At 40.8% G+C, this 16,449-nt stretch overlaps 1 protein-coding gene across 1 annotated transcript in view; it reads right to left on the reverse strand.

Annotated features, from left to right (window-relative positions):
* Positions 1-100: 100 nt before the first annotated feature.
* lrpprc (leucine-rich pentatricopeptide repeat containing) overlaps positions 101-16,449 on the reverse strand; it is a 50,449-nt gene continuing 34,100 nt past the window's right edge. Inside the window, exons 28-38 of the mRNA XM_058651998.1 lie at positions 16,219-16,361; positions 13,856-13,973; positions 13,377-13,503; positions 10,681-10,769; positions 10,382-10,586; positions 8,407-8,534; positions 8,199-8,314; positions 4,727-4,801; positions 3,867-3,951; positions 2,557-2,699; positions 101-389 (exon numbers count right to left, since the gene is read on the reverse strand). Coding sequence (XP_058507981.1) covers positions 318-389; positions 2,557-2,699; positions 3,867-3,951; positions 4,727-4,801; positions 8,199-8,314; positions 8,407-8,534; positions 10,382-10,586; positions 10,681-10,769; positions 13,377-13,503; positions 13,856-13,973; positions 16,219-16,361 — 1,301 coding nt within the window. The 3' untranslated portion in view covers positions 101-317. The remainder of the gene's footprint in view (positions 390-2,556; positions 2,700-3,866; positions 3,952-4,726; positions 4,802-8,198; positions 8,315-8,406; positions 8,535-10,381; positions 10,587-10,680; positions 10,770-13,376; positions 13,504-13,855; positions 13,974-16,218; positions 16,362-16,449) is intronic.

Raw genomic sequence — 16,449 nt, forward strand, 5'->3', positions numbered from 1 at the left:
AGTTAACTGGTCCACTATTAGACACTTGTGTTTTACCCACCGTACTGAAAATAGGGTTAACTGAAGCACTGTACATACACGAAGATACCCCGACACATAATCCAGATTCCTAACTTCATTTATTAGCATAAATACTTCTGTACAATCATCTGTGATCTCACAGCAGACAGAGTTGAACACCCCACAGTTACAGCACATAATCTCAAACGTTCAGCTCAAACTACCTTTATATAAAAAAAACAAAAGAAAAAGACATTGACAAAAAAAATAAGACAAACAGTTGGACTGGTGTACGAAGGGACGAAGGGTGGCTCTCTTTATTCCTCTGCTGCCGTCTGGGCTTTGGCAGCTCTGTCTTTAAGCTTGTCTGCGTAAAACTTGAAGGACTCCTGCAACGGGAAACAAAGAGAAACGACTCAGCATCAAACCGACTCCAGACAAAACCAGCTTCATCACAGTGAGGCTGGAAGAGAGTGGAGGCCTCCTGGGTCTGTGTAATAGCCTGCACTCTCCAACCAGGTTGTCTCGTTTCATCTTTAAATCCCCATTAATATACACAAATAAGGGATTTGTAGCAAACTCCCCAAACGCACACTTTGGCTCTCTTGCCTCCGTTTGTGGCTAATTAAACAGCGTTTTGATCCAGTGTTGTGTTTGAGTGTTTTCTGAGCAGCGAGGCGGCTGCAGATTACAGCTCATGACAAGGTATGTTTGCTTATTTATGGAGTAATTAATCCAGATAAATGTGCCGCGCTCACTGTCGCATGGGAGGTCGGTGCCTTTAAAAGGATCAGGTGACCCACATTACAAAAGCATTTTCTCTCCAGATTTGGCTTAATTTGTTGAAATTTGGAAATCCTCGGGAGATTTTAGATTTTCCAACATAATACAATGACGCCAAAATGAAATTTAAAGAACAGAGGTGGCCTGTGTGATACTTTCTTCCAAACAGACTGCGTTTCTTTCACAATCTTCTCAAAAAGTCCTGATGCTAAAGATAACACAGCGCTGGTGTGACAAAAATATGAAGTTTTTCTTCATTTGTGAAGCATAAATCAAAATGTAACAGGTTGCAGATGATCATCTGAGATATTACTCAATAATAATTACGACTTTATTCTCATAATATTACGACTTTATTCTCATAATATTACAACTGTATTCTTGAAAGATTACGACTTTATTCTCATAATATTACGACTTTATTCTGGAAAGATTAAAATGTTGGTTCTAATACTCGGTTGTACAGATGAATACTTGTTCTGTGGATTATTCCAGAGGTGGGTTTCTCCTGGAGAACTTCCCAGTACTACGGACTCTTCACCTTTCCCTCTCCTTGCGACTCCTCTGCTCATAAAACCCAGCAATCACTTACTGATCCTGACATTCAGTGAATAATGCAGCAACGTCTCTACCTTTATCCTTCTTCTATCTTTGCACTGCAGGTGAGTGACGGGAAGTAAGAGGGGGCTTTGGTCCACACCCGCCTCGAGGGGACAGCACATCAAAGTGCTGGGGGGGGGCAGAGGGGGCTCCACATACAAGCAGAGTGTGTCCTTACATGAGTGTGTGTTGTTTTATGAGGGTCTTTGCCAGAACTAAGGCAACTTGCAAAATCTGGGATCTGTGTTTGTATTTGTCTATCGGATCCTGAATTATTGATTTAAAAGTATTGTTTTAATGATGAGTTATTTTTCTGAAAAAGTTATAACAATAGAGGACAGATCATCATACTACAGACATTTAATGTTCACACTTGGGACATAAATGTAGATATTGTTTCATTCACAGGGTCACAGGTCTTTACCACAGGCTTAGTTCATTGAGAGGAAAAGTACTGGCAAATGATTCAATAACTGTTTTGTCCTGTCCAAGTAATTTATGTCAAACAATTTTTTACATTTGCATATTAGTCAATAATGAAAATGGCGTGGTGTGAGAATGGGTCTGACAGTTGTGTGGTAGAAGAAGTGCAGCACTGTGTGTGCTCAGGGGGGATTTAAGAAGTTGTTACCGAGTAAAAAGAGATAACAGGCGTAATAGTTGTTGCTAAAGTCACGATGAACTTGTGTAAATGAAGAGGATAATCAGTTATAGCTACTGACGACATGGGTGAAGTCTGTGTGAGTTTGAATTGAATTGAATTTTCCCAAAACAGTACATTTTGATACTTTTAAGCAAAGACGCGATAAACACTGGACACACATCACATCTCGAAGTGTGTGTGTGTGTGTGTGTTCCAGGTTTTACTCATGTTGTGGGGACCAAAACCTGTTTACACAGTCACATTATGGGGACTTGTCCTCCTTGTGGGGACAAAAAGCAAGTCCCCATAACGTAAATTACTACATTTTAAGGTGAAGATATGTTTTAAGGTTAGGTTAGGGTTAGGGTTAGGATTAGGATTAGGCCAGTAGTAATTGTGGTTAAGGTTAAAGTAAGTCTCCAAGAAATGAATGTAAGTCAATGCAATGTCCCCTCAAGTCATGAATGTCGAACATGTGTGTGTGTGTGTGTGCGTGTGTGTGCGTGTGTGTGTGCGTGCTCCCAACTCACAGGGGGCTCAGGGAAGGGCGCCTCCTTTCCTGCGTTGTGGTAAAGTCTCGCCAGTCGCTTGAGGGACAGCTCGTCTACGACGATACCCTCCGCCTGCATCTGATCATACAGAGCCTTGGCTGATGCCAAGTCCTTATCTAAAACTGTCAGGAGAGAGGGAAAACAAGAAATATACCATCAAATCTCTATTTGAATATAATGTTTGATATTTAGGACAAATGACAGCATGTGCGAGGGAAAGAAAGGATATATCAGACAAGCAGTTGTGCTGGGATGTTATTTTCTAGACTGCACGACCTGCTCTACAAAGATAACACACCAGGAGAGCAGAATAATAAACATTTGAAAATCTGTATCAGTTTCTGTTATTTATCCCTGTTATTTATATAATAGAAATCTGAACTCCCCTTTTGAAACCTGCAACCAGGATGTCAATCACACTGGGGTTTAACTCATTTTCCTCTCAATGGGAACATCATTTACAAAATGGACATTGTGCTCTGTTGACGAAGACCTGACACTAATTAACTTCACAAGAATCTGTTTGAATCAAGTGAGAAGTCGGCTCATTTTTCTGTTCTTTTTTTAAGTCTGTGCTTCAGGCCAACCCATCTTAAAGAGATGTTTGATGTAACGGTGCAAACCTGTATGAACGAGTGTGGTTCTTGTGTTTTGGTGTGTGAGACTAGCGTTAAAGGGGAGGTCACTTCAGTCAAGAAGAGAAAAGTACGAGTGAAAGAAACAAGAGTGAGAGAAACCTTTCAGAGAGAGCAAAGAAAAAGAACATGAACGGGGCAAAGAACAGACGTGAACAGAACATCGCTAATTGTGTCCCCGTGGCAGCGCTGACCCAATAGCAAGCTAATGCTAATTAAATAGTCATGTCTGCTCATCCCCGGTGTGATGAGGTACAAAAGAGGGGGGAGACGAGAGGGTGAGAGGGTGAAGTGCAGGGATACGGGGGCATGGGAGAAGAGGAGGTAGGTAAAAGTGAAAAGAGGGTAACAAAAAAACACAATGGACAGAGGGGAGTTAAAAAAAGAAAAGAAGAGACAAAGGCAAGAAGAGACGGGGAGGAGGATAAAAACATGAGACGAGAAAAAGAAGCACTCAGTGGTGGACAATGTTACCGGCCAGCTAACTCATTAGAAGACATGTGTTCTTCTCTCTGACTTGATGCATTGTTAATGTTCACACTCATTGGCCAGTGACTTGCAGAAAACCTCTCTTTCTGTGTGTGTGTGTGTGTGTGTGTGTGTGTGTGTGTGTGTGTGTGTGTGTGTGTGTGTGTGTGTGTGCGCGCGCCTTACCATGACATTTCATTAGGTATGGGTACGACACATCCTTCGTTGTGAAGTCTGGAATCAGGCTAAGCAGGGTCTTAATTTTCCCCACCTGTGGACACAAACAGTATAATACAGTATATTAACAGTCTTATTAATCGATTACTAAATGAATTGTCCACTATTTTGATAATCTATTATTTGGTTTGAGGGTTTTCTAAAGAATTAAAGCCAGTTTCTGTGATTTTTCACCTTCTTTAATGTGAATATTTTCTGGTTTCTGGCCTTTTCTGACAATATGGACATAATCCCTTCCAAATAAAAAGTATTTGTTTTTTATTGCCTCAGAAAAAGCCTTTTATATGTTCTTTAGGCAAGGGCGTTGACTTACAGAGGCCGCAATGTTTCTACATGAATTTAGAGTCTGAAGTAGATTCTCATGATTCAAAGGAAGGACGACTACATCTTTTACTGGTTTGTGGACGCTACCGTAGTAGCCTCCATTTGTTAGATCTTCATTCTCATCATTAGATGTTATTTATTCCTTCACACTGGACCTTTTAAATTCTCATTTAATGTAAACAAATCATTTCTGCTGTAAAATGTGAGCACATTTATCCACAGTACATGTTTAAGAAGAATAACATTTATGTAGTTTAACCACAATAAAAAACTATAGTTTACCTCAATTTACACAAAAATGTATCTGATTTATACTTAAGTTTGATGAGGAAAGAGGAGGAAAGAGAAAGAGAAGTCTGCTCTTTAGCTGAATTTGCTCTGTACAATGTTGCTAGTACTGAATGGAGTCATGGGAAACAAAAAAAACAGGACATAATTCTTGAATATTGCCAATTCAATTTCAAACAAAACCTGTGTGATTTTACCTGTCCGGGAATCTGAGCTTTTCGAGTCAGGTAAGACATCAGCGCGTCCTTCTGTTCAGCCAAGGCGTTGAAACGCTACAGTGAAACAAAAGATACGATTGTGAGGCAAGTGACTTATACCACACTCTCTTTTTTTTAAATCAAGAAAACTCTTTAACCTGTACTCTTCACATGAGTATGATAAAAAAAAAATACACCCACACATTTAATACAGTCACATGTTCACATAAAGACCCATACAACTTCACCAGGGTTAAAGGTTAATTATCGATTTAATTTTCCTTATGGAGTTAAATGTAAGGCGTCACAAAGCGTGATTATCATCTCTTAGTCACACGGACGGCCATATCTGGCACTCAATGGAAAATTAACGACAGCCTGTGTCCAGGTAGTTATTGCACAATTGTGGCCTGTACAGTGACACGTGCACGAGACGATGGGAAGTAAAAGAGATGATAGTCAACCAAAGCGGAGAGAGAGAAGAAAAGCATCTGAAATTCATTCTTAATTTTCTGGTGAGCATTATTTCACCCACCAAAGAATTAAATGAAATAGACTTATAATAAATCGTCCTATAACCAGTGTATAAAGAGACAGTTGAAGCTTTTATTGTCATAAGAATAACTCTAAAATCTCTAAAACTATTTCTTGTTGCTGACCCGCCAACATATAGACACTATTAGGTTCACCCATTCAACTGCCAGTTGCAGATATCTAATCATGCGTGTTTAGGCATGTAGACGTGGTGAAGACCATCTGCTGAGGATGTTCAAAATGAGCATCAAAATGGGGAAGAAAGGTGACTGCAATTTTGAACATTAGACAGTTGTTGATGTCAGACTTGTCTGAGTACTTCAAAAACTGCCCATCTACTGGGATTTTCACCAAAACAAAACCTCAAGGGTTTATAGAGAAGGCTCCAAAAAAGAGAAAATATCCAGCTAGCAACACTAGTCAAAGTGCTAGACTGGTTTGAGAAGACAGAAAGTAACCATTATGAAGACCACACTGAAGAAGACGAGCTACAGGAGCACACGACCACACTGGCTCCTGTGTGTTTAATAAAGTGGTCTCTGATAAACTAATATGACGCAACATATGAGCTTGAGAAAACATTTAACCCTTAATTAAATTCTCTTTTTAGGTCCATTTTTGACACACTGTAAATGACACTGGTTGCCTTTTTAAATGCAGCAGCAGCAACAACAGCAGCAACGCTGATAGAAAATAGTGAATGAGTTAAGTCAGTGCACTAGACCTTAACTATACCATATACATTCCAATACTTAGACATCTTGTGTAAAAAAGTTGAATGATATTTCAGTGGTTGAACATTTAACCAGTGCATGAGTGCATATCATGAGAGAGATGCATTAACACTGGTGTGCTTTAAGTACATGTGTGTGTTCTCCTGGCTGAGCAGCAATGAGATCCGATTACTAGCCAGTCGTAAACGTGTTTCACTCGTCCTCCTTGTACAGAATTAAAAGCAAGTGGCCAAAAGGCTTTTAACAGAATGACACACACAGCCTTCTTTTGAAGTCACTAAGTGGCAGAACGGGTTGAGCACAATCAAGCAATTAACCATCACTCGGCCACTTCACTCAACTTTGTTCCATGCTCTCACTCGCGCTCCTCGTTTTTTTCCCTCTCTCACTACTCCAACCACTCCCAGAGGTGACGCAACAACCAGCGGGTTCTTCTCTCTTCTTTGCCCCGCATACACCCACCCACACTGCCTAAAAGCTGTGGTTGCCCAGGGAATGCTTCTCTTCTTGTTCCTGAATGACTCCTCACAACTCACACATGCACAAAAGCAGCGTGGACGAGTGTGGACGCTTGCCTCGCCGCTTCTCTTAATGACTAAATTCATCCCTCTCGTTCTCCGCTTGCTCCCCACCGACCAGCCTACATCTCTCCTGATAGCCTCCTCACCATTATAGTCTGCTCGCCTACTTAAAAGCTTTTCAGAATGTTTGTCCCGGCTTCACTTTAATGATGAGTTGGAGGAGTCAAGACACTTCCCTCATGTGACCCTGAGGAGCACAACGGGGCATGATGAGGGACAGACAGGAGCACGGCAGAGGAGTCTAAGGCTACAAAGTTATTCAACAAACTAGAAGAGTTTGTGAGACGTAGTTTCACTTCCTGACAGTGGAGCTAAACACATTCCTCAATTCAAGTTAAAATTAGACAGCTACCAACAGTCAGACACCACTACCCAGAGTTCAAGTTCAGGGGGTGTTTAAAAAGTTATCTTAGTGTAACTTTTTGTTCAAAGCCTCCAATGATTCAGCCGTGTTCCATTTCAAACTAAGAAAAGCACACACATTGGAGAAAGTGATAAAATGAATAACCCTGAAAAACAATGAACGATCAATGCAGACAACCAGGAATCATCTTTGTGCTTCCCTCCATCTCTACTTGGTCGATTAAAATTAAAATAGAATCTTACTGTAGCTTCAAAAAGGATGTGACCCAGAGTTTGTGTTTAAATAGCGATGAAGCCGAAAGTAGTAAGTAACGCATCTGTTCATTAACAGGCAAGCTCGTCAGGCGCTCCCGTTTAAAGATTGAGACGGATAATAACTCAATATGTCATGGGAAGGTCTGGGTGGTTTGTTTTCATTCACATGTATGCCCTCATCCTAAACAGTCTTGTTTTATAGTATATTACATTAATATTACATATTAATTCTGAAATGATTACTGTAAATGTGCTGCTTTAGTTGTATTACCAGGTTTTGTTGATGCTAGTCCTTTATCAAAGTAACATTTTTAAGTATTATTTAAATGTAGAAGATTTAAGTTACTTTCATTTCAATGTTTATGAATGTGTGAACACAAAATGAGCTGCAAAGCAGGCGCCTGTAGTTCATATATTGAACAAAGTCACACATGCAAGCTGAGTGACAGAGGGATTATCACTCGGCAAGTGAGAGGGGAATAATCACTGTCAGAGAGGAGGAAGGAACAGATGGAGAACTACTACGTCTTCTGGCTTTCCCAGAAAATGTCCTCATCTCTTTAGCGTCCTGGGCGTCTCTGCGTCCTCCCAAACCGTCTCTCACCCATTCAGCCTCTACATATTCATGTCCCCAGAGTCAATGCAAAGTCATTGAACTGCAGTGCATGAACTGTGTTAACCAAGTGAAGCAGCAGACACCAGTTTCAGACCATCAGACTCTGACATCAGCCCTTGTTTGTTTTGACTGCAATAACAAAATCTTGCCAAGTGCAAGTCATTCAAAAGGAGAAGAAAAAGCCCAAGGAGATTTAAAATGTATTTAGTGGTCGAAAAAGAGCCGAAAATCTAATTTCCACAGACGCACAATATGTAGATCATTAGACATTAGGACATACTTAGAATAATCTATATAGAGATGAAGGTATGGACAAATAGGAGCCATGTGTGTGAAATACACAGCTAACTCAATGGGACATGCACAAACTTTCACACACTTATACTCACAGCCAGCATGAACTTAGCGTCCTCAACTTTGTCATTTTCCAGCAGCTCGAGGAAAAGGTCTGTAGCTGGTCCGTAGCAGGCAAAGTGATTGGCTAGCCGCTCTGCCATAGCACTCACTATAATAAAACATGCACATATGGTCAATGCTTTTTTTTGTTCTTCATGCCGTGTCATATTGTGACGTACACATGTGCACTGTGTCACTTACACTTGTCTATGGCTGCGTCATTGCCATCTTGCATCAACTTCCTGAAGACGTAGGAAATACTCTGTCTCACGGAATCTGGACTGGTGAAGACAGACTCCAGCAAATCTGCAGCCAAGTCCAAGTCATTGCTAGCATGTTTCAATGGGTGGGGAGAATTGATGAGAGGGAGGGAAACAAATGGGTCGTTAATGGTTGATCCAAACTACACTCATAAACATGTACATATTTTTTCATCAGCAGATTAACAGGAAATGTAAAAAACAAACTTGTACTTGAACTAGATGGTCTCTGAGGGAAAGAGTAATCGTCAATCAGCTAAACCATGGTTCAACTTGTTAAGTGTGATCTGACACTCACTTACACACCAACTGTGAAATGCTTTTATGCTGAGGTTGCAACAAGCAAACAAAGCCTGCATACCAAAGCACTACAAATCTGAAACAACTCATTCTGGCAAGTCAACCTCACCAGTAACACTTTACGCTCCCTGCTCCCTCCCCACCGTCACCACTCATAATGAATATTTAACTCGCAGGGTGTGTGAGCGTCTCTGTATGTATATGTGTGAGTGTCCAGAGGTGGGAGAACATATCTGCGCTGATTGTTGCGACTGGGACCGTCTGAATAATTCAGCAGGGGGCCCCTCTAAATGTGGCGCCACTCTTTCCGGACCTGCTCGCTTTTCCGCTCTTGCTCTTAACCAGTCAGCTTGACTCAGATACAGTGGGGACGCACGTGTCAGAGCTGCTCAGAGCGTAGCTCCCGCAGGTCAGGGTTCAAGCTGACAGGCCTGCGCTGCAATGGCCAATCGGGCGTGAGACTGTCCAGCGTTTCTTCACTTCCTGCTGTCCCTATAAGTTGGCAAGGGGATGTTACCGCTCGAGCAGGGGATGCTACTTTTAATGCAGCTAATGTGGCAAGAAGAGCAATGAAAGTTTGATGCACATTGTGTTTAAGATTTTGTTCTCTGCTGTTTAAGGAGCAGTGGAGCTGCAGAAGGAGACGAGTGATTTCATGACATTAAAAGGAATCCATGAATAATCCTAGTACATCTATTAGTACTTGACGCCCAACTCGCCCTGTAGGCTTTTAGTGTGTGTTGCCCAGCATTTTATCACACTCTGCTGCAGGCGCTGCATTTAACTCCTTATCTCTGTGCACAAAAACACTTTCACATAAACACAGCGCATTTTTGATTAGACAATAAAATGTGCCATAGATTATAATAAGAATTATTTGCTTAAAACTACAGTGCAAAAATAAACATTTTAAAACAAAGAAATGACAATTAGATTCAAACCACTGTCAAATGAGTTCTAGAGCTGCAACTAATGATTATTTTCATAACCGTTTAACCCGTCGATTATTTTCTCGATTAATCTAGTATTTGTTTGGTCAATAATATGTCGTGTCATACTTGGTGTTTCCCAAAACTCGAAATGATGATGGTCTCAGATGTCTTATTTTGTCCACAAATCTATTTCAGTTTCAATCATTTCTTTTTCAAAAGGAGCAACCAGAAAATCTAAATCAGAAAGCTAAAAATCCTCTCTCATCACCAGGCTACATTCCTGCGCTGCACACAGGAAGTGATTAATTTTATTTCAAGACAGACGGAGGCGACAACAATTGTGGTAGCAAACATGATGGACTATGACTGAAAACATAAATAAGTGCTCACAAGTTTCTGAAGTGAATTCTATTGCTCAAAAAACATGGTAGTTCTATCCCACCCCTGTGCTGCTGGTGTATATACAAAAACGCTCCCTCAGTTAGGTCTGGTAGCGTTGCTTGACGCGGCTAGAAAAAACATTGTTTCTTTTCACAGACCGAGTGCTGGCACACCACAGATTCTTATTCTTATTACTGTTCAGTCTGTGTTCGTCCCGACTGTTTGTGGTGGACGCCAATGTCAGCGATTAAGTATAATATAGTACAACGACCATTGGAAATTTCGACAATGAAGAAATCTTACTTGTTGATGTGTGCCAAAGCCTTGTTGTTGACAAAAAGCATTCTTGACAGGTTGAGGGTTGAGCCGAGGTCCTTCAGCGCTGACTCCACTTCGTTGATACCCTCCAGGTCACCATGGCTACCTAGTGCCTGAGTCAGTCTGACGATGGCAAGCTGTGTGGGCACTTGACCCATCTGCACCACAGACTTCAGTTTCTCAAGAGCATCTGTGAAAGGAGCGTTAAGTTAACATGTAAAGTAAGCATGTATGTAAAGTGGATACACAAGTGTGTGTGTGTACTGCTGATGTCTGTTTCTTACCTTTGGCCTGGCCTTTCTTGCAGTAGGTGATGATAAACAAACTGTTGGCAATAGTATTCAGCTGGAAGCCTGGCACATGAGACACAGCACTGGGAAAAAAACAATTTCTTGGTTTAATACATGTTATTCGAGTCTATCTGTTAAAAATAACATTTGTTTGATCCATTTTCTGTCTTAAGTTGTAATGTACAAGCAGATGATAAAGATTTAGCCCTGATTATGCCGTTCTATGTATAAAAAGGTTGTTGCGCATTTAATACATTTAGCCATGGGTGGGCCATGGGTTTCAAACCAATGAGCATAATTGTTGGAATGAAATACATGTTGCATTAATGCCATGACATTTGTCAGGTATTCAATCCACTGAATTGAGTCACTTTATTTGAATATTGTTTGGACTGAGTTTGGAAAATATAAAGACAAACAATACAGAAGATTATATAGCAGCTCACTTAAGCTTCTGCAATTTGTTTTTATTCTTCTATAGATTATAGAAATCTATAGAAATGATATACTCAAAATCGTACACAGCTGCCAAGTGCCATGTAATCTCCTAACATATCAGAAGGGTCATTACTATGAATAAAGAGAAAAACATTTTTTATTTTATAAGATGATAATATGATGTGCAACCTGTAACTTCTTAACAGGAAGGTTTATACAAAGAGTCCATTATTTTCTACTTTAACGCTGATACTGAACCAGTAAAAGCAAATCTTTATGATCTGTGATGCCTGAGTTAATATCTCTGTGTTTTCTAAATCTCTGAACGATGTGCTTCTCCTTTATAAAGCATTCTACAGGCATCAGGCACTAGACTCCACAAAGGCTTGACGGATCAAAATATGAGCTGAAAGACAGAAGACGGACAAGAAAATGAAAACAAATGTGACTGACAGCAAATCTGTGCCTCTTGTAAAGCACCAGCTGTGACTCTGAAAATAATACAGACATCAAACAGTTGATTGATGTCATCGTACGTGTTGTGCTGTCCTGTTGAGCTCCGTCACATGTGTGTCTGTCTGTGTATCTGTGTGTGGTATTATGTGGGAGGGTGAGACCTCCGGGACTTGCTCCAGCACCTCGTCATTCCTCCCTCCCGATTTCCCCTCCCTGACTCCGTCTGCTCGTCCCTTTCAGCCTCCTCCTTTTCATTTCTTTGCCACTAAAACCTCAATCAAGCTTGGCTGCCGTCTTTTTTATTTATTATTATAGCCCTGCAACCAGATTAATCCGTCCGCTCAATTGAGCATCAGGCCTGCAATCCTTATCACCACGGTGACACCAGGCCAAGCAGCATCCAGCAGCCACTGTGACAGGGTCACGGTGGAGATTGGAATTGGTAACACGGTCGCCGACAGATTGCCGTAGAGACTGAGAGGTGGGGGAGTGGGGTCAGAATTATTCTTATCGGGTGAGAGAAAATCTCTAGAGGCTGTCTCTCATTCTCATTGTGTGTGTGTCTCTCTCTCATCCACCTTTCCTCAACACACACACACACACGGTCTCTTTTCCTTTCTCCTTTTAAAGGTATTCTGCTTAAGCCAAGGAATCCATCAACCACCTCTTCCTCTCTCTCTCATCATCATCATCATCATCTCTCTCTCTCTCTCTCAATCACTTAATCTCACCGTAAGCACCCCGCTGCTCAATTCTGTACAGATTACCCAAAAACAAACACACACACGCATTGAGAATTAATGCCTATAGCGTCTTCATTAAACTCGTACATGATTAAATCTAGTCCATCTCCCCTCGTTCACTCCTCCTTTACCATTTATCTCCTTCTATTACTTCCCATTTCCAGCTTTCGATGACTTTCCTCTCAGCTTCTTTCACCTTTCATTTGGAGAGCAGAAAAACTTGGCCTTTATCCAGGCAGGGGTGTCATAAACCAAATCAAACAGAGACTGGAGATGGGTTATCCCTTGTATTGCCTTGCACTTATTGAAACGTGGGTTTAAAGAGATAAACCCATACATAAGAGGGTGAACCACGAGTGCAATTTTTGTTTTTACATCTTTTTATGTAAAATTATGAACTGCATTTATTCTTTTTGGTTTATCATATACCCTTTGGCACTGTTTTCTTTCTATGCAGAAAGAAAGGAGGAGATTACCAAGAGACAAAGAGAGCACAAAAGATCAGCAGTTGACTTAAGCCAGATCTTTAATACCACTGCCCGTCTGTCTATTTGTCTGCAGGCTCATGGCCCCATATCCCGATATGTCCCCGTAACAAAACACTGATAAATTACTAATTGGAGAAAGTTTTTTTTTTTTTTTCAGCCACTTCCCAGAAATCCTAAATTAATCTGTACATATTTGTGTGTGTGTGTGTGTGTGTGAGAGAGAGAGAGTCCTACAGCTTAGTAAGAACCACTGTTCATAGCAGGGCTGAGTGTGTTAGTACACAGTTTATAATCCTCAAGTCTAGTGAGGAGATATGTTTTTTTGTTAGCCTGAGGTGACCTGATGCCACACACCAAGCTGACAGAGCATTGACTACAACACATGCTTGCCCTAAAGCAAAATATATCATAATGTACAGCTTCAATCACAATTTTGATTAATTATAAAATTAAAATAAAAAAAACAAGAAAAAAAGATAAGAATTTCCTTTTAAAAATCTTATTTTGAGATATTTTACCAAAATATGTCTTATGCAATGGTAAAACAAGTTGGTAAGGCACTTACATGTCTTTGACCTTCATGGCATCCGTTATGTTTCCGACAGACAAAAAAGCACGGATCAGGAGGTCATAATGGCTGGGGCCTACTGTTACACCTGCTTCATTAGCTTTCTGAAGCACTGCATAAGCTTCTGCAGAGAGGAAAATGACAGGAGCAGGAGAAAATACAGTAAGTGAAGGGCAGCAGAATCAGATCAGATCAGATCAGATCACAATGCTAATAACTTGGTTTCAGTCCAATAACATTTAGATGAGGTTTGGTGTCTCTAAAAATGTTGCCTTCCAAGATGATTAGCTAAACGTCACATACCAAGTTTAATTGGAGCATAACTCTACCTTCTCATCAAGTTTTCTTTAATTGTTATCTGGTCTAACTAAAGTCTGTCTTTTTGATTAGGCCAAGACTTTTTTTCAGGATTCAGCAGCTTCTAATGTCAGCTCTATGTTATTAGAGACAATGATACAGAGCCTCCTGCAGCTTACCTCTGACATCGCCTTTCTTACAGAGGGCCCACAGACGCGTCCGGTATTCATGTTCGGTTGTGGCGGGGGTCGTGGCTTCCGTGGCCTGCTGTATGGTGGCAGGTTGTTCGTACCAAGTCTGTAAATGACATGCAAGCACCAGGAAACAGTGAGAAAACAATGTGTGATGTCTTTCTAACATTCAAGTCTGTACATGTGGAACCATGTGCTGACAGTGAGCTGGTGCATGTACTGTAAGACAGTGTAAATAATGCTGGGCAGGCAGAGTGAAGTCCTATAATGCTCGATCACCCGTGTTCCAATGAGGGGAAGGGGGGTTAAGCTGTACCAGCTAGGGGCAAATTAGGTCTGGCACCCCAGGGGCAAAAGAAAAGTATGTGTGTGTTAAGAGAGTATGTGCGTCGAAGCGGGGGTGTCAACTCAAGTGCCCCTAGGGTCACCAAGTTCATCGCTCCAGGCAACAGCAATCACTTCCCGTCTCATCATGCTTCAGGCCATTGGAGCACACTTACATAGATAAACCAAACATAACATAATACAGAAACCAAGAGAAACAAAAGTAAAATCACTGTTCTATTTTTGTTTTCATATTTTTATACGCTGTATATTCTGACGGTGCTCACCTAATTTTGTCTTTTTATCAGATTTTGAATCATCACTTATGACAGGATGGTTTTTCATTTTGTCTTCAAACATGGTCAGTGTAGTGTTAAATTCCCATCTGCAGGAGTGCACTAGGTGTGTGAATGTGAAATTCATCATTTCCGTGGTGGTCCACGCTGACACCATGTAGACGAGCGCACCTCCAGTTTGAGACTGTACACGCTGACTGCTCATGCTACCTGTAGCACAAAACTTTCCAGTCCAGTTGGTGGCATTTTTGGTCAAATGAGGCCACAAAGAAGACGGTAACCATGGAAACTTACAGTAATGCAAAGAGGTCCACCATTATCCACACGAAATACAAATGAAGCTGATCTCCTTGTGCTTTTCCTAGTATGAAGGGAACTGTGAGCATGTACTCGCATGTGAAAATGGGAAGCAGCTCTCTGCAGACACCAAACATAAAAAGTGTGACCCAGCCGTAAGACGTTCATCATCAAAATTTGGTTTTGAAGAATATCTTAAAAGGTGTGTCCACGGCATGGCATCACATTAGGATGTTTTGTCAAGATTTGTCAATTCTTGGTTACAATATCTAATCTGCACCAAATATCATGTGTGAGAAGAGTACAGGCCTTCTTCAAACCACTGACTGGCAACAAGAGATGACGTTTTACACTACTTACCCCAAACCCCAACTGAAGACACCTACATTTTAAGATAGCACCCTATTTCTAGCACCCTATAGTGCCCTATCGTGGATACAGGATGAGCTATGACATAAGCGTTAATTCAGTCCAGTGCAGCCCAAATCACCAACTCTATACAACTAAGCATCCAGTGGCAGCCATATGTTGGCATTTAGCTGCTGGCTAAATTAGTCTGGAATTACAGAATTACGGACAGATCAAGCTGTAATTCCTTTCACCAGCCAGCCGGTCTGATTGACCACACTTCAGATCAGAGCTTCAATCCTGTTTCTTTTGTACATAATGAACAGAGGCTTAAAGTTCAGCAGGGAAGAGGAGGGAGGTTAGGTTAGGTCCTTTGATCATTTTGCAATTAGGTTTAACTATTCAAAAAGAAAGAGCTTATTAAAAAAAAAGCCTCTGGTGTGAGACAACTTCTAAATGATATGTTGCTCCTTCACTCTTAGAAACATTACAAACTAGACTTCCACTGTCATTTTATAGATTGACAGACACCATCATTTATTATATATTTATTTGTCTCAACATTATTTTCTAAGCAGAATTTTACTGCCGTAAGTAACTGTGAGCATTAAAGTGTAAATAATCCTTGACAGAATTTGTGAAATGTTGCAAAATATGACCAATCTTGCTTCTCTACTCTTTTCTGGGAACATTTAAAATGCAGAAATGTACAGAACTTAACTGTGTGTGTCAACCTTCAACATTGACAGTGCTACATCATTCCAGAGGCTACATATTACTTAAAAGATTAACTGATCATCAGAACTTATCATTTCAGTTCATAACCAATGGTGCCCCCCACCCTATTATAATCTAAAATGAACGACAAATGTATGCACAGGCACTGCTGTAATGTGTGTTTAACCATCAGTGCCGCATGGCTGCATGTTTTGTTTGACCTGAGGCATTTTCAGAGACCTCTAGAGCTCTTGGGAATCTTCTAGCCTTTGCTTCAAGTGACCTCCTGGCAATTATTCATCTAAGTAACACATCTGTCAAATGAGCATCATTGGGACGTACATATTATAAAGCTGTTTTTTTTTTTACCGTAGGCATTTCAAAGGGCACCTTGCGGCCATTATTCTTCAGGATGTCTGCCAGAATAAGCAGAGTCCTCTCCCTTGGAATGACGTTCTCCTCCTGCATTTTCATCCACACTGCCTCCGCCTTCTCCCAGTTGTTTGTCTCCTCTGAAAACAAAAAAAAACAACATAGTAAGAGTGAGAAAATGTGTTTCTAATGTAATTTGTTGAAGTGCACCAGAGAATCATCTCTGAC

Source organism: Solea solea, chromosome 15 (assembly GCF_958295425.1).
Source record: "Solea solea chromosome 15, fSolSol10.1, whole genome shotgun sequence".
Taxonomy (NCBI): domain Eukaryota; kingdom Metazoa; phylum Chordata; class Actinopteri; order Pleuronectiformes; family Soleidae; genus Solea; species Solea solea.